Raw genomic sequence first — 19,055 nt, 5'->3', positions numbered from 1 at the left:
CCGGCTGTCTGTATACCAGCAGCAGAGCGGAGCATTTCACTCCCCTGCAATCTCGGAATGAAATAGCTACACAATACACACGCTATGCTTTAATAAAATTCACGTTTTACGAGACACCAACAGAGGCACAACCGACAAGTCTTACCATTGAAGATCTTTGACGTTCGGTCTGAAACTTCATCCAGCCATCCAGGTTAATCCAAGTTGTTATGGAGAACGACAGTTGCATCAATCATATTTCATTAAAACTTCACACTTCTTACATTGGACATATCCACCAGCCTAATTAGAATCTGCATTGTCTACTGAGCAGAAAATTCTCCATACAGTAGATTTCCCTTCGTTTAGTATCATTTTAAACTTTCCAGATGACTGTATTGCCCTCGCTCGTCAAGTGATACGTGTCCAGAAACAAGGCTCCTTTGACTGGATAGCCAGAGCTAGCATAACTGCCATTGAAATCCAATGGTAATGCTACCTAGCTAGGTATGCTAATTGTCGGTATCCATCGTTAACTCGTTAATCGTTAACCATCATGTCACTGGCTTTAATTTAAGAATGGCATGTTAGTAGTACATTTAGTAGTACATTTAATATCAGTACACTTGATTCATTACTGCTGATGTGTTACTTATATATGTTACTTATTAGCAGCTAGCTACCTAGCTAGCCACTGTGTTCCGATGTGTTTTCAGTTAGCGTTAGCGGCAAGCTAGCTGCTGTAATAGTTGAGTTGAGCTTCAGTTAAGACGCTGCGTACCGTACTTCATCATCACATTCGATTATTTATTACAAACAAATTCGAATTCAGCTGTAGGCATGAGATCTGTATCTTGGAGACTAATTGCATCCACAATGTAAGTACTGCAAGCTAGACTACTATGCAGTTGACACAACACAGGAGGTCCCTGGGCCTGAGAAGGGAAGGGAATGAGTTTAATGTGGCTATAATATGGAATTTTAAATGTGCCTAAAACTAGACTAAATTGTAATGAGTTTTCGAAAACTAGACTGAAACTAAGAAGGATAACTATGACTAAATGTGACTAAAACTAATATGCATTTTTGTCTTAAGACTGAATCTAAAAATAGCTGCCAAAATGAACACTGAGATAGGGGACCCCTTAATCTGCAATTCATGGTTGCTAGCTCTAATCAGATGTACTACCTAGGCTTATAAGAGAAGACTAACTTTGTATGGCAACGAACACCAACTAGAATGCGTTTCGTGAACGAACTGCGAGAGTGTGCTTGCTCTGTGACAGAGAGAACAAGTGCCTATGAATTAACATGTATTTACATCTACTCAATCAGTGTAGTGGGGCCTTCTTCCAATATATTTTAGCAAGCAACCAAGCTCAACCATTATATTTTGGCTCCACTGACGTTTAGACATATGAGGGTATCTCAGAGTTTCGTTATACTGACTTACTGAGCTAAGTGAATTGTTGAAATTGCTATCTTGGTAAAAGGAAACATCTCTGCAACAATATTAGAATGAATGCGGTTACATAGCCAGCTTTACTTAAAGTTTATTGTAAGATAGGCCTATATGTTAGACTTAATGCAGTTAGAGTTAGTCTGTAGGTGTAGTATCAAACGTAAGCAACACTTTTACTGTATAGATAGAGAGCACGTGTATCACATTGGTTTATAGTCTGTCAAATTAGTTCTAGTTATTGGTGTTCGTTGCCATACAAAGTTAGTCTTCTCTTATAAGCCTAGGTAGTACATCTGATTAGAGCTAGCAACCATGAATTGCAGATTAAGGGGTCCCCTATCTCAGTGTTCATTTTGGCAGCTATTTTTAGATTCAGTCTTAAGACAAAAATGCATATTAGTTTTAGTCACATTTAGTCATAGTTATCCTTCTTAGTTTCAGTCTAGTTTTCGAAAACTCATTACAATTTAGTCTAGTTTTAGGCACATTTAAAATTCCATATTATAGCCACATTAAACTCATTCCCTTCCCTTCTCAGGCCCAGGGACCTCCTGTGTTGTGTCAACTGCATAGTAGTCTAGCTTGCAGTACTTACATTGTGGATGCAATTAGTCTCCAAGATACAGATCTCATGCCTACAGCTGAATTCGAATTTGTTTGTAATAAATAATCGAATGTGATGATGAAGTACGGTACGCAGCGTCTTAACTGAAGCTCAACTCAACTATTACAGCAGCTAGCTTGCCGCTAACGCTAACTGAAAACACATCGGAACACAGTGGCTAGCTAGGTAGCTAGCTGCTAATAAGTAACATATATAAGTAACACATCAGCAGTAATGAATCAAGTGTACTGATATTAAATGTACTACTAAATGTACTACTAACATGCCATTCTTAAATTAAAGCCAGTGACATGATGGTTAACGATTAACGAGTTAACGATGGATACCGACAATTAGCATACCTAGCTAGGTAGCATTACCATTGGATTTCAATGGCAGTTATGCTAGCTCTGGCTATCCAGTCAAAGGAGCCTTGTTTCTGGACACGTATCACTTGACGAGCGAGGGCAATACAGTCATCTGGAAAGTTTAAAATGATACTAAACGAAGGGAAATCTACTGTATGGAGAATTTTCTGCTCAGTAGACAATGCAGATTCTAATTAGGCTGGTGGATATGTCCAATGTAAGAAGTGTGAAGTTTTAATGAAATATGATTGATGCAACTGTCGTTCTCCATAACAACTTGGATTAACCTGGATGGCTGGATGAAGTTTCAGACTGAACGTCAAAGATCTTCAATGGTAAGACATGTCGGTTGTGCCTCTGTTGGTGTCTCGTAAAACGTGAATTTTATTAAAGCATAGCGTGTGTATTGTGTAGCTATTTCATTCCGAGATTGCAGGGGAGTGAAATGCTCCGCTCTGCTGCTGGTATACAGACAGCCGGAAAGGTTAACAAACGGAATGAAATAGCTACACATTACACACGCTATGCCTTAATAAAACCCACGTTACTCACATACTGGTTAACACTGTTAGAGCGGGTGTATAAACTGTACCTGAAACTGTTGCCACTACATTCGTTTTAATATTTTGCACTCTCTATCTAACCACTTCTGGCATTTAAGAGAGCTTCTCCTATGTCAACTGATCTAATGTCAGTTGGCTAGAGTGCGTGACGTCACAATGGCTCAACCTTCCCCATGTTAGTCAATGAGAGAAAAAGGGGATGAAAAAGAGGGATAAAAAAGGAGTGGCAAAGAGTATCGCCACGAAAAGTCATAGCAACCTGCACCGGATCGGGCCGGACGTTTTGGTGTTTGAATGGCGTCTCTAGCTCAAACGGGCGAGGAGGAGTTAGCTGCAAGAAAAACGGGGAGAATAAATAAATAAAGAAAACTTGACGATAACAATACTGTGCTTCCCTTCGGGCAAGCACACTAATAACTAGAACTAATTTGACAGACTATAAACCAATGTGATACACGTGCTCTCTATCTATACAGTAAAAGTGTTGCTTACGTTTGATACTACACCTACAGACTAACTCTAACTGCATTAAGTCTAACATATAGGCCTATCTTACAATAAACTTTAAGTAAAGCTGGCTATGTAACCGCATTCATTCTAATATTGTTGCAGAGATGTTTCCTTTTACCAAGATAGCAATTTCAACAATTCACTTAGCTCAGTAAGTCAGTATAACGAAACTCTGAGATACCCTCATATGTCTAAACGTCAGTGGAGCCAAAATATAATGGTTGAGCTTGGTTGCTTGCTAAAATATATTGGAAGAAGGCCCCACTACACTGATTGAGTAGATGTAAATACATGTTAATTCATAGGCACTTGTTCTCTCTGTCACAGAGCAAGCACACTCTCGCAGTTCGTTCACGAAACGCATTCTAGTTCACTCTCAACACTCCCACTTATGAATGACATGTATACTGTGCAACTTTTACATCAAATACACAAAAACAATAAAAAGAAAAACATGCCATTGTCAAATGTCAACATTTTACACACCAAACATGACTCCTGCAAATTTGCTCAGCTTAAGTCTGGAGGCGGGCTTTGTCATAACATCCGCAACAATGTCGTCTGTGGGACAGTAAACAAGTGCCATCTTCCCTTATGGTAGACCTAATGAAGTGATATTTAATGTCCATATGCTTACATCTTTGTCTGCACACAGGGTTCTTAATAAGCGCAATTGTCCCCTGGTTATCCTTATAAATAGCTACTGGATAATGCTACTGTGGGTTGCTTCTTGGCTTTCCAAGAAACTAAGGAGCTGTCTTTACCCATACTCACACAATACCCGGTGGTAACTGCGTCTGTCACTTGCGTCTGCAGCCCAGTGTAAGGCAGAGATGGGTTTCTGTGGAGAAAACCCTGACTCAGGAATGGACCCATTGTTCTCTGGAATTCTCGGTCACAATCTGCTCTTGTAATTAACTCATCTGGCGGGGGTTAGGCGCCAGTGTATGGTGCCATCAGCAAATGGCCCAGAGCCTGTTGCAATACTTAACATGTTTGTATTGTGTTGTTATGTATACACCGCGTTCCACATTATTATGCAAATTACACTTTGCTCAGATTTTCCTAAATAGTAATGCACATTCAGTCAGTATAATTTTCGAGTCATCGACTGTTAGAGTATAATTCAAATTTTATTGAACAAACCTCCCAATGATAACAGTACTTTTTTCAAAAATAAAAAACTCAAAATGCAGTGTTCCAAATTATTATGCAGAATTTCAAAGTCTCAGAGTTTCCAGATATTTTATAGGTTGTAAAGAACTAAACATTGTCATTTGTTGAATTTGCAGCATTAGGAGGCCATAATTACTGAAATAAAAAAAAAGTTTAAATAAAAATCATCTTAACAGGTCAAGTTACATGTTAACATAGGATCCCTTCTTTGATATCAACTTCACAATTCTGGCATCCATTGAACTCATGAGTTCTTTGATTGTTTCTGCTTTAATGTCTTATCAGGATGCCAGAATAGCCTCCCAGGGCACCTGATTGGATGTGAACTGCCTTCCACCCACATAGATCTTTTGCTAGATGATGCTCCAAAGGTTCTCAATAGGGTAAAGGTCAGGGTAAGATGGGGCCACACCATGAGTTTCTCTTCTTTTATGCAATGAATACCTCTGGGGCATTGGCTGCTATAGCCTATGCCCCAGAGGTATTCTTTGCAGCATGAGATGGTGCATTGTCATGCATAAATATGACTTTGCTATGGAAGGCGCGGCTCTTCTTTTTGTACCACGGAAGAAAGTGGTCAGTCAGAAACTCTACATACTTTGCCAAGGTCATTTTTACGACGTCGGAGACCCTGAAGGGGCCTACCAGCTCTCACCCCATGATTCCGGCCAAAACATGACTCCGCCACCTCCTTGTTGACGTCTTAGCCTTGTTGGTACATGGTGGCCATTCACCAACCATCCATCAGGACCATCAAGGGTTGCACGGCACTCATCCGTAAACAAAACAGTTTGAAAGTTAGTCTTTATGTAGTCCTGAGCCCACTGCAACCTTTTTTGCTTGTGAGCTGGGTTTAGGGGTGGCCGAATAAGGTTTAAGGACACTTGCAAACCTCTTGAGCATCCTTCATCCTGAAGTTCGCGAGACTCCAGAGGCACCAGCGGCTTCAAACATCTGTTTGCTGCTATTCAATGGCATTTTAGTGGATGCTCTATTGACCCTACACATTTGTTTGGCAGAAATATTCCTTATCCTGCCTTTGTCTGAACGAACCCACGTGTGCTGTGAATCAGTGACAAATTTCTTCCCCGTCGGATGATCATGCGCAATTCTTTTGGAAATATCCAATGTTGTGATACCTTGACCAAGGTATTGCACTATTTGCCACTTTTCAGCAGCAGAGAGATCCTTTTTCTTCCCCATTTTGCCTGAAACATGTAGCTTGCTTAATAATGTGGAACATCCTTCTTAAGTAGTTTTCCTTTGATTGGGCTCACCTGGCAAACTAATTATCTCAGGTTTCTGAGATTGATTTCAATCATTCAATTAGCCCTGAGACACAATACCAACCATGACTTTAATTGAAAAACAAACAAAAATAATGTTTATGACCCTTAAATCTAATTTGCATAATAATGTGGAACGCGGTGTATTTTGGGTAAGCACATTGAGAGCCAGTTCATCAGGTCAAATTCCTTGTTTGTGCAAACTAACTTGGCCAATAAAATCTGATTCTGATTCTAACCCCCTATAGACTGAGACTCTTATCTCAGACCTATGTCCCTGCTTGCCTCGGTGCGTTTTTCCGTGGGACAGGAGAATGAGGATGAGGGTGTCAAACCAAAATGTGAGATTGCGAAGTGATTTCTTTATGATGTTTGGACTCATTTTAATGGTCTCAATCTGAGTGGGAAAATGGGCTCAGTTATAGAGCTGTATATATTAATTAAAACATAGATCACAGAGACCTGATTATTTTGGTCTCTGTGAGAGGTCAAAAGTACCTCTGGTTGGAGGGGGGTCACCCACACTGTGGGCGAAACCCTCTCCAGGTTTGGGTTGTAAATGGATAATTCTCATCCTGAGAAACTTGCTTATCTAGGTATAATTTTTAGGCCAGATGGCGCAATATAATGTGTATTTAAGGGGAAGGTAGACCTAATACCAGGAGCATTCTGTCTTCAGCCATTGCGAGGCAGCCAGGTATGTTCATGTCCTCTAAGTGTTTGTATGTTTCTTGTAGTATTTTAGACTTAGTATTCTACATTTTAGACTTTATCCTTAAGGTTAGACTTTATTACTTAATTTTTAGATGTGATTGAATGTCCTGTATATGTAACTTGTGCCTGACACAATAAATTGTTAATAATAAATTAAATTAATAATAAATTGTTAATTGCAACAAATTTTATAGCCAATTCACTGGCGTAAATACGTCCACTACAAACACGTATCATATTTTCATGGAGGTTACTACATGTAAACCAGCAGATACTAATTCCTGCATTCAAATAATATATTATGAAAGTTTGGATGAAATGGTCATTTATTATCACATAAGCATTTAATTATCACGGCAAACAATTACGCTGCACTGAACTGTAAGTAAAGTTTTAAAAAGTTAAAATAACTAAACCTGTAATTATTTCTTGTGAACGAATATCATTCACGTCTTACTAAACATAGACACTCGAAAGTTAACGAGGTTAATAAGTCCGTTCTGTTTACTCTTCTGAGCCTATGCAGGTTAGGCTACGTGAAAAAATATCCAGAGCCCCGTATCCGAAGACCCAGTCAAAATGAACGAAACATTTCGGTTTTCTCTAGCTTCCCATGCTGAGCCTATGCAGATCACGTGAAAAATGATCCAAATACTTGTATCCGGCAGATGACCTAATCGTTCACCTCCCGACCGTCTTTGGATCAACGTTTCGTTCATCTGCCGGATATCGGTCTTTCGTTCAATGATTCGTTCTTTTGCCGGATATCAGTCTTTCGTTCAATGTTTCGTTCTTTTGCCAAACGTGTCTTTGGGTCAATGATTCGTTCTTTCGCCAACCGTGTCTTTGGATCTATGATTCGTTCATCTGCCGGATATGGGTATTTCGTTCAATGATTCGTTCTTTTGCCGGATATCGGTCTTTCGTTCAATGTTTCGTTCTTTTGCCAAACGTGTCTTTCGTTCAATGATTCGTTCTTTTGACAACCGTGTCTTTGGATCTATGATTCGTTCATCTGCCGGATATGGGTCGTTGGATCCTTTTCCACGTGACCTGCATAGGCTCAGTACAGTCAGCTAGAGGAAACAGAAATGATTCGTTCTTTTTCCGACTGGGTCTCTTGGATACGGGTCTTTGGATAATTTTTACGTGACCTGCATTCAACAAATAATTTCTGTTTCCTTGGCTTAGCCAATGCAACAGTCCCAGTTGTCCCGATGCGCGGTCATGAACGAGAAAAAGAACAAATCTTTTTTTGAGAGGACTCGTTACTCTCGAGTCGTTGTAAGGATTCGTTCAAAATGAACGAATCGTTCACGAACGACACATCACTACTGTCAAGTCGCCCTGCATCCCTGCTATACCTGCTATACCATTGCTGGGCTGTTGCAATGGTAAAAGAGTCCTCTTTAAACTGTATTAATCTTGCTGTGCTATTAAAAAAAATAGGTTCTGGTTCATGCGCATATAGGTATCAGTCTGTCTTTGTAACTGTTTTATCTCGTAACAATAAACGATCAATGGTGTAACCGATATGCTAAAGCAGCGAAAAATTGCCTCAGGCAACATGAGGGACTCTAGATTGGTATCTATGTTTACAAACAACTTTTAACTCACACCTTGCAGTTTCTTATGAATGATACCTAAAGCAAAAATGCTAATCCGCCGCATACAAAATGACGACGGTCACTCTCACTATTGGACTACAAAGTGACGACACTTCCTCAAGGTTCAATTGGTCTCTTCAGTAAGACGTCACGCTCTAAAAGTAAACAATTTTGCGAGACAGGAAAACTATCGGTAGTGGCTCGAAAAACAACGCCCAAATCGTGGAGAAAGATTTCATTGTTTGTCATATCAATGAAACACAATGCACATTGTTAATGTAAGTTAAGGTCTTGTGACTAATACATGAAGCAGACTATCCATATGGCACTGTCAGTGTAGCTAGCTAGCCAAGTAACATTTAGTAGCGAGTTAGCTACTAGCTAATAGACTTGAAAGCCAATAGTTAGCCGAAGAGTTTGTTGGCTAGCATGCGATAGAAGTACCAAAGCTTTTCAATCTAAGTTATTGACAATTTTCTGTTTGAGCTTCTGTCATTCAATCAGCTTGGGAGATAAGCCCAGTTACTGTATTCTTCCTTAAAGCTAGTAAGATGTGTGGAGTTACTGTAATAGCTAACATTATCCAGCTAACTTAACAGCACATCACCAGCGTCTACGCACTGTGTAACAGTAACAGAAACCTACATTTTCGCATGCTTTTTCGAAATCGATACAAAGTCCCAGTTTACAGTTTATTTGGTAAACTAGCTAACAGGCTTATTAGAAAGGTATGATACTATTAGTTTAGACAGCCACCATCAGCTAACCCCACAACTCATGTAAATGCTATAACGTTAGCTAGTTAACTGTCCCCTGGACCCCGTTACACTTGCTGCTGTTGCTTAATTATTTGTAAGATACACATAAGCGAGACTTTGTAATTTCGTGATATGATCTCATATAGTTGGAATAAAGAGCTGGAGCTAGTTTTAGGGTTTTGTCGGACTCAACAGACCTAAAGTGACTTTCGATATACCTGTGTTGACATTACTTTCATTGTCATGAAACGGAGTATTTAATTAAGCACATTGCATCAGTAACTACCAAGGAATTTTAATTTGCGTCAGCTAGAATACAAAAGTAATAGCTGGAATGAAAATATAGCTCCTGACCACTCTTTGCTACGTAGCTAGCTAGGATAGGTAATTTGTTGTCACCTGGCTGAAAGATATCGTTCCCTTTGACAGATTAATGTAACAGCGTATAGAAGCAAACTCTGGGAACCGCAAATATAACAGCTGCATGTCTTTATTAGTTTAGACCTTACCGTTTAACTAATCTCACATCATAGAGTTAGAAAATGCTGCCTCTTTGCCTTTGAGTTTGATCCCATAAGTTAACGTTGTGTACTTTGTACTGAACTCTACATGCGGCACCAACGTATTGGCTAGTGCCTTCAGTTGCGAAAAATAATAATTTTCCTTTTTACATCGCTTACATGTCCTTTAGCGACGGAGGACAGGATGGAAGCTGAGAGGTAATGTCAATTTTGCCTTTGCTTACTGGACATTTTTAATAGTGTTTAAAAATATGCTTTCAAAAATAATGACGAGAATAGTTTTTACTTTATAACATACAAAGTGCAGTTAACGGAAAACAACAACAAAACAAAAACAGCATCAAGCCTGTCTTCAAAACAGCATCAATTTAACTATGGGTACACTTGTAAAGAAATGTTAAGGTATTTGCTGGTATGGTAGGTTGTTTTAAGAATTGTGGAGAACTTGCTACAGTTTTTCCTTCTATTTAGGCTGCCTTGAATCATTAAGTCTCTTCATGTCATCCCAAATTACACTGGTTTCTGACAGTTTTGATCTGATGTTTTTCAATCTTTAATGGGGATCTGTTACTTTGCTGCTTTCTGTCTTTAACATGCATATAAGTGTCTCACTGGAAAACATTTGGAAATATGATATTTCCGGTCCATACACTAATGCTTATGAGGATAGCAAATAATTGTCTAAGACAAATGTTTTGGGAAACAATTAAAGTGACTAAAACTTTAGCGCAGTACTTGAAAATTAAGAACTTATTCTCTATTATTGGTTGTGTTGTCTTTGTAGCCTTGTTAGCACAGATTTCAACTCAGAGGAAACAAGGAATCATCTTCTTAAACCGTTTCAAGCCGATGGAAAGGATTCTGCATCAACTAAAACTTGCAACCACAGTAAAAAGTCTACAGATAGAAGTGGCCAGAACCCGAGTGTCATTTGTGACTCTCACTTAGGGTCTTCCAACATGAACTGTGAACAAATCAGTGGGTCAGCTGAGTCGGAGTCTGGCCTGGTTGACTATCCTGTCAATCGAGTGAATTCTCCAAATGGACAGAAGCCTTCCAAGCCCTTACTAGATTGTAGAGCTGCCGATAATTCCACTGGGAAGACCCTCAGTCTGAGTTTAAATGAAGCATCTAGCATTACCCAGGATGTGGAAATGTTGAGCCCCCAGAGTCCAACATGCAAACTCTCCACGTGCAAGGAGTCTATGGAGGGGACTGGTGCTTTAGTAAAACCCTGTGGTACCTGTCTAACACCAGGGGCAAACACCTCAGACAAGCCAGACACGCCGGACAAAAGGGCCAAAGAGCAAGTAGGTGAGCACTGTGATGCTGCTGCTGCTGTGGAAAGCTCTGCTCACAAGACTGACTGCATTGCCTCGTCAGTTTTGAACCCTGTAACTTATCAACAGGAGAACAGCTGCACAAAGTTGCCAAAAAGGTATTTTTATCATGTGCCATACCAAAACAAAGTTTTACTCATCCTGAAGTATTTCAAGCGTTATGCAGTAGTTTACGCATTACGTAGTGTGTTTAAGTGCTTTACTCAGCCTTCCTGTGACAGATAATGTGAATATTTTTCAGTGTCAGTGCTGGAAATGAATGAATTCTTATAGCAACAGGAAAGTAGACTACTGTGTTATGTATGTCCTGTTGTGACTGTGTTGGCTTTTCTAAGTGAGCTGAAAGAAGATAGAAGAGGCAAACTGTGGATGGGAACACCTGTTGATGAGCTGAGGAGGATGCCATTGTGTGCTCCTCCCTTGCCCCACCTGAAGGTTGCACCCAATCATAATGTCATGATCAGGGTAAGTCAGTGTTGGTCATAATGTGGCATACTCATCCTACACCTCACAAGGCATATTCACAAAGGCAGCATGGAGTTACAACCAACCGAAATGTCTGCAATTGACATTTCAGTACAACATTCAAGACCAGATGATCAAATGGTATTTGTACTGTATATTTGTGGCATACTTTCATATGAAATTAAGCAGGTAACACTGTCTGCTAATCAGCTGCTTGCCAAAGAGTTACTACAGTTAAGAAGTTGCTAACTTTAAGGGTTGAAATAGTATACCTATGAACCGTTCAGTACAGGTCTTTTGGTCCTGTACACACAGGAACAGGTAATCAGGAGGTATAGCACAAACCATAGTACCACTAATCAGAGCGGCAGTGGTTGTCTTCCTCAAATGACGCCACGGACACAGCGTTACTTTAATCTAGCTCTGAAAAACAAATGGGCAAGTGCTTCAGGAGTGCACAGGGGTTATCAATGGAAATAAGAGCAAGTGCTTCAGAAGTGCACAGTAGGGCTGTAACGATATTGGATCGAACCGAGAAATCGCGACACTCTGGGCCACGAACCTGCATCGCGATGCGAGGAGGCAGAACCGCGACATGCCCTCAGCGGTCACTTGATACAAAAAGTAATTGTTGCGCAAAATTTACTCAGTGCAGTTCATGCTTCCAAAGGTTGTGCGTGTTGTCATGAGCCTGCCATTTGCTTGGCAGATAGAAAGCTGTTTCCCTAACAGAAAGTCTGAAGCTTGAAGTTCTTTTCAAACCTTTGCTTGGGTAGCACTGCTAAACTGAGCAGACATGCAGACTACATTTTAGTAATCTCATCACGTAACATTAGTTTTCTAAAAACAATCACATAGTATTGCATGTTTTACTGTGGTAGAAAATACGTTAGCTTAATGCTAACGGATATGGGAAATCCTATAGAGACCGCGCTAGGTATTAGCATCAATGAATTCACGTTAATGTTTTTGTATGAGCCTGACATTTGCTCTGCAGATAGATAACAGGTTCCGAAGTTTGTTGAATGTTTTTCAACAGCATTGCTTTGAGTAATAAAAACCTCAATATTTGGTTATAAATGGTTTCTTCATTTTTTTTATAGCTCATACTTATTCTAATGTGAATTAGAAAATATATTTTAAAAATCGCGAGGTAAAATAAATAAATAATAATAATAATATCGTGGGGTGTATCGAACCGTGGGTCAAGAATCGTGATACGAATCGAATCTTGAGGTAGGTGTATCGTTACAGCCCTAGTGCACAGGGGTTATCAATTGAAATCAGAGTTTCTGGGTCAGTTTCTATGGATGTGGTCTAAGGAAAAAACAGATTGGCTCCAGCTGGTTTGGCGTGAACCTGGCCAGGACTACCAAAGTGAAAGTGTAGTCACGATAGTGAAGCACAGAGGTGGGAGTGTGATATGAGGCTGAATGAGTGAAAAAGATGTTGTCTGAGAAGATTATTCCCAGTCTCCAGAAGCTTGGCAGAAGAGGAATATTCCAGCATGATAATGATCCAAAGCCAAGTATGTCGCCTGATTTGAATCCAATAGATTTTAAATTGAAGGGTAGAGCAATACAACCCCTCCATCCTCTCTCCGGTAAAATATGAGCAACATTAGTGTCCTCCACACCGAGGAGAATTCAATCTGTCATCAAAAATAAAGGTGGACATACAAAATAATGAAAAACTAAAATATTTTAATCTCAGCCATGAAATGTCTTCTGACTTTTGTTGCATTGAGTGTTTAATGTGGGGCCTGTATTTTTAATGTAGTAAATCTAAACTGTGAGTTAGTAAACAGAAAACTGTTAGTAATTGTGCAATTGCAAGTAATACAATTACTGTAAGGTGATACAATTTTGAAATACTTGACACGTGGTATTGCACAAAGGTGTACTCACTTCTGTTGTACACTATACTATATGTTCTGTTTTTATCTAATGTTATCCCAGGTAGTGAAGAAGGTCCAATCTGAATGGCCTTGACCTGGGTATAACCAGCATTGATAGACAATGTTTAAATTGACTAAACACGGGTTACACCTTGATATAATAACCCTGATCTGACTCAGGACATCATACAAGGGTATAATAAAGCATTGCTGAGAAGTTAACATGGTAATAATTCATATAACAGTATGTCTAGTTAGACGTTATGATAATAACCATGTAATGAATATAGAGGGGACAGCTCCAGATTGGGCACTGAGTGAAACAGATTGTTCACTGAGTGAAGTAGAAATCAGTTATTACATTAGGCTAAAATGTCAAAATTATTCAATGTAATTCCTCATAATCTTTCAATGTATGGCCAGGGGGTATTTAAGCAAATCAATATGTTTGAACACTTACCCTGTATTCTCTGTTCACGTGTTTCAACAGACAGACCTGCTTAGAGAAGGTGAAGTCCCTATGCCTTACCCAGGCAAGTTCAGAGAGACTTGGGACGACATGTCTGTGAAGATGCCCTGTTCTGAGAAGAACCTCTTCCCAGTTGAGACAGAAGTAGGTTCCAGGATGAACTGAAGTGAAATAGTTTTGGATGCCATAGACAAAATTAGATTTACGTGCATAAACAAATCTTTTTTAATTAATGTTTGTTCATCGTTGCAATTATTGTTGCGTTTATTTGAAAGAAATACAGTCTTGCAGTGCAAAATACAGGGGAATTTGAGCGATTTGGATGCACAAACGATGGTTCAGTCTGAAAGTTGCAATTTGATTTCAAAGGGTAGGCTACATTCTGCGAATTCCGTCCGTTTTCCGTAATCGCGGAAAATTGTTGGCTCTGTACCTGTAGCTATTTTTGGCAGTGTAATTATTTTGCTGAATATTGGTATACATGAGATTTTTTGGCAATGTGACTTGGCTATTCAGACTATTTAAGATTTCATGTCTATTTATAGCTCAGTCTGAAAATGTAATGGGCTTTTTCACTTTGAAAACGCAAATCAAATGTTCTCCCCGCGTACCCCCTGAACCCTAGTTTGGGAACCGAGGGTTTAGGTCATATGCACACGAAGTCTAGGGCCTCCGAATCGGATTTACTTTTCACACCAATCGAATCTTTTAATTTGGTAAATACGGAGGCTGGCAACGAGAGATTTGCGTAAAAACTGAGCAACCAGATTGTGTTGAACGGGCTGTAGTACATACCTCACGCCTGTGGGTGGCGCTTTACACAACTGAAAAAACGTGAAAAACCTAGAAGAAGAGTCTAAAAAGCTCGAGGATAAACACATTACACAAGACATTCAAGCTCCAATTAACAACATTACATTATGATGCTTAATAAAATCAGTGGTTAGACTAAAGGATATGCGAAAATTAATTATTTTTTCTATTGATAATAAAGAGTTTGGAACAGTACAACATGACATGTCTGTCATCCCAGTTCCCATGATGCTTTGCTCCGTCCATTTTACATACATTTATGAATAAAAAAGCAAATTAAATCGCTGGCCAATTTATATTTGTGGTCATGAAAGTAATGTTACGTCTGAATAAGAAGAATTAGATAAAGATAGGAGGCTAATCAAAAATCAGAAGACTGGGTTAATGTTAGTGAATTCGAGGCCCACCACGAGTGAGATTTTGAGGGAGAACAAGTTGTATATATAGTGGTTGGAGATCGCGCAAAGATCACGTGGGGCAATGACGTCATCAGGTTGCGTGAAACCGTGCAGACGAACACCAGCCCCCGTACCGATTCGAAGCTACTCACTTTCTACCCCAGACTTCGATCGTTGCGGAAACCGCGTGCGGATAGAGAGTGTTCGTCTTTATGATAGGGCTATCGGTATTATGAACAGATCGGATGCAAACAAACTAGACTTCGTGTGCACAACGCTTTAGGTGATTGCTAAAGTGAATGCTAGGGTGTCATTAGGATAGTTGTGGCAGTTACTAAGGTGTCGCTTGGGTGGTTAAGGTGTTTGCTAGGGTGGGTGTTGTTATGGTACTCAAGGGGTTGGTATGGGAGTTAGGGCACTTAATAGATTTTCATAATAGTGGTTGCTAGGATTTTGCTTGGGTAATTAAGGTGGTTGCTAGGGTAGTTATGGTTGTTGCTGTGGGAACTGACTGAAGTGGTTGCCTTGCTGACTGCTAGGGTGTTGCTCAGGTAGTCACAGTGGTTGGTTGCTATGATGATTTCTGGGTTGTCATTATGGAAGTGGTTGCTAGAAGGTGGTTGCAAGGGTGTCGTTATAGTAGTGTTGGAAGTTGCTTTGGGAGCTTTAGTGGTTGCCGTTGTTACTATGCTGGTTGCTAGGGGGTCGCTCGGGTAGATATGGCGGTTGCCTACGTGTTGCTAAGTTGGTTTAAGTGGTTGCTAGGGTAGTTATGACGGTTGTTAAGGTGTTGCTATGGTGTCATTAGAGTCGTTTTTGCAGTTGCGCTGGTGTTGCTAAGGTGGTTGCTTTGGTGTCATTATGGTACGCTTGGAGGTATGCTTGGGTAACTGAAGTGGTTGCTAGGGTGTTGCTCCGTTAGTCATGGCAGTTGCTATGGTAATTAAGGTGGATGCTATGCTGGGTTCCAGGGCATTGCTAGGGTACAAAAGAGAAAACGAGGGATTGCTTTGCATGCTTTCAATAATAAGAAGAAGCTTGCCTAGGAAGAACAGTACAGTGCATTGCTTTGTATCAGCAAGCTAACAACTTTGATGCTAGAAGGTAACTATTTGCTTTTATCCGTAGTCTTAAGTCTTATTTAATGGTTGATATGTTTGCTTTAGGATGGAAACACTGTCCAAAGTAGATGGGACTTGATCTGTGCAGCTTTGGAAAGTGAATGCAAAAGCTCACTGGACATTAGGGTAAGTTTACATCATGGAAATTACTATTTCTAAGTAGGTCATATAGAAATAGATTTTGAAAATTAAATCCCATTTCATCAGGAAAGTACAGCATTTTTCAGATTTTCAGTAATGCAATCAGGTTAATCAGAGGTTCAAAGCTCTAAATACTACTTTCAAGAAAGTTGATGCATTTATGTTGAAAGCTATTTCCACAACAACCTAGCACAGAAATTCCTACAGGAAAAAAAACAGATTTTCAGTGAAACTTTTGTTTTCCTCCATGTTAAGACCTAGGAGAAAATTCATAGATTAATAAAGGATATGTAAAGTTTCATTACCAATTCTTATCTTGTAGGATGCGATTCTGAGATACAGTACCGCCCATGCCAAGCGATGGGACTTCACAGCCCTCAATGTTCTTTGCACTGACGTAAGTATCAACCTTTCTGGAAAGGAAAAATGTATACAGAACAGACACAGGAAATGGTTCTCTTTGGCCTTGACTCAAAACAGTCCCTGCAGATGGTTAATTTGCATATGATAATGTTATCTGAGAAAATGTAATTAAAACATCATATTAAATCTTCACTTTACTCAGACATTATTTCTTTTCTAATCTGGTTCAGTAATGCTCAATTCAAAAATAGATCACTCAGAAAGTACTGTTGCACTGCTTTATAAAATAACTATGAAGCTTTTGTTAAGTACAGTAGATGAGGTATTCCATTTAAAGAAAAAGAACTAAAAAAAGGAGGCTAAAAAGTAGCTTATTCCTGTTATCTTTTACATGTTGACAGATACTCAGTTTACAACCTCAGAACTCTGACAAAAGACTTGTATGCTACAGAATCGCATTCCATAAAACTGTGTTCTCCTCTCTATGTGTAGTCTCCATTCTACTGTCAACCTGTGGGGGCTGCACTGGCCGGCTCCAGTTCTGACTAACTGTGTGTCTGAATGCCCTTTAATGAAGTGGTTCTTCAGCGGCACTAGGGAGAGCGTGACTGGTTTGTGTGCCCGTCGTCTAGCTACACGCTCATTGGTGTGCGTCTACCCCTTCTGGTCCCCCTCTCCCAGAGGGCTGTGTCTGTGAATGTCATCCAATTAAGACAGCGCTGGGCAAACAGCGTGACATCAGCAGCTGCTGCCATAAGCCCTGAGAGGCACTGCTGTTTATCCAGCCTCAACAGGCCCAGCAGATGGGACACATTCACAGCCAAAGGCAGCCTGTCTCTGCCCTACCCAGGGGATGCAATTTAAACACAGTAGTTTATAGGGATGGTGATGATTTCCCAAATTAAAGTTCATTAGAAACTTTTATTTTGGCCGTGTATGTGAAATTGAATGAACAATAATTCAGATATTGTCTGGGGTGGCGTGTGCAGAAATACATTTTGAGTACATAGTGTGCACATCTTAAAAATGATGATTCATTTTGAGTACATAGTGTGCACATCTTAAAAATGATGATTCATTTTGAGTACATAGTGTGCACATCTTAAAAATGATGATTCCATTGAGTACATAGTGTGCACATCTTAAAAAGGATGATTCATTTTGAGTACATAGTGTGCACATCTTAAAAAGGATGATTCATTTTGAGTACATAGTGTGCACATCTTAAAAATGATGATTCATTTTGAGTACATAGTGTGCACATCTTAAAAATGATGATTCATTTTGAGTACATAGTGTGCACATCTTAAAAAGGATGATTCATTTTGAGTACATAGTGTGCACATCTTAAAAAGGATGATTCATTTTGAGTACATAGTGTGCACATCTTAAAAAGGATGATTCATTTTGAGTACATAGTGTGCACATCTTAAAAAGGATGATTCATTTTGAGTACATTGTGTGGAAAGCTTAAACATGATGATTCATTTTGAGTACATAGTGTGCACATCTTCAAAAGGATGATTCATTTTGAGCACATAGTCATTTTGAGCACATAGCGTGCACATCTTCAAAAGGATGATTCATTTTGAGCACATATATCTTCAAAAGGATGATTCATTTTGAGCACATAGTGTGCACATCTTCAAAATGATGATTCATTTTGAGCACATACAGCGGGTGAAATAAGTATTGAACACGTCACCATTTTTCTCAGTAAATATATTTCCAAAGGTGGTATTGACATGAAATTTTCACCAGATGTTTGTAACAACCCAGGTAATCCAAACATACAAAGAAACCAAAACAAATTAGTTCAGAAATTAAGTTATGTCTAATAATATGAAATGACACAGGAAAAAAGTATTGAACACGCTTACTGATATTTATTGAATACTTTGTACAAAAGCCTTTGACAGCTTCAAGACGCTTCCTGTATGGAGAAACTACTTGTATGCATTGCTCAGATGTGAGTTTGACCCATTCTTCAACACAAAAAGGCTTCAATTCTTGAAAGTTCCCTGGGCCTCTTCTATGAACTCTGATCTTCAGTTCTTTCCATAGATTTTCAATTGGATTCAAGTCAGGTGATAGGTTTGGCCATTCTAGCAGCTTTATTTTCTTTCTCTGAAACCAATTGAGAGTTTCCTTGGCTGTTCATTGTCTTGCTGAAATGTCCACCCTTGTTACCTCTTCATCATCCTGGTAGATGGCAGCAGATTTTAATTAAGAATGTCTTGATACATTTTTTCCATTCATCCTTGCTTCAATTGTGTGACATATGCCAGTACCATATGCTGAAAAGCAGTCCCACACCATGATGTTCCCACCTTCAAACTTCACTGTTGGGATGATGTGCAGTGCCATGTCTCCTACAAACATGGTGTGCATTATGTCATCCAAAGAGTTCCATTTTGCTCTCATCTGACCAGACCATATTCTCCCAGTATTTCACAGGCTTGTCCAAATTTCGTGCTGCGAACTTTAAACGAGCTTCAAC

The 19,055-nt window shown here is 39.5% G+C and overlaps 1 protein-coding gene across 2 annotated transcripts in view; it reads left to right on the top strand.

Annotated features, from left to right (window-relative positions):
* Positions 1–8,412: 8,412 nt before the first annotated feature.
* parga (poly (ADP-ribose) glycohydrolase a) overlaps positions 8,413–19,055 on the top strand; it is a 49,700-nt gene continuing 39,057 nt past the window's right edge. The window contains exons 1-7 of one of the 2 annotated variants that reach the window (XM_080849277.1): positions 8,419–8,547; positions 9,719–9,746; positions 10,333–10,986; positions 11,224–11,353; positions 13,741–13,863; positions 16,097–16,177; positions 16,515–16,589. In XM_080849277.1, coding sequence (XP_080705403.1) covers positions 9,733–9,746; positions 10,333–10,986; positions 11,224–11,353; positions 13,741–13,863; positions 16,097–16,177; positions 16,515–16,589 — 1,077 coding nt within the window. In that variant the 5' untranslated portion in view covers positions 8,419–8,547; positions 9,719–9,732. Of the gene's footprint in view, positions 8,548–9,718; positions 9,747–10,332; positions 10,987–11,223; positions 11,354–13,740; positions 13,864–16,096; positions 16,178–16,514; positions 16,590–19,055 lie in introns of both variants that reach the window. The other variant, XM_080849278.1, reaches the window with a different exon arrangement.

Source organism: Sprattus sprattus, assembly GCF_963457725.1.
Source record: "Sprattus sprattus genome assembly, chromosome: 12".
NCBI lineage: Eukaryota > Metazoa > Chordata > Actinopteri > Clupeiformes > Clupeidae > Sprattus > Sprattus sprattus.
The sequence above is the reverse complement of the archived record's forward strand: the minus strand, read 5'-3'. Positions and strand labels throughout refer to the sequence as shown.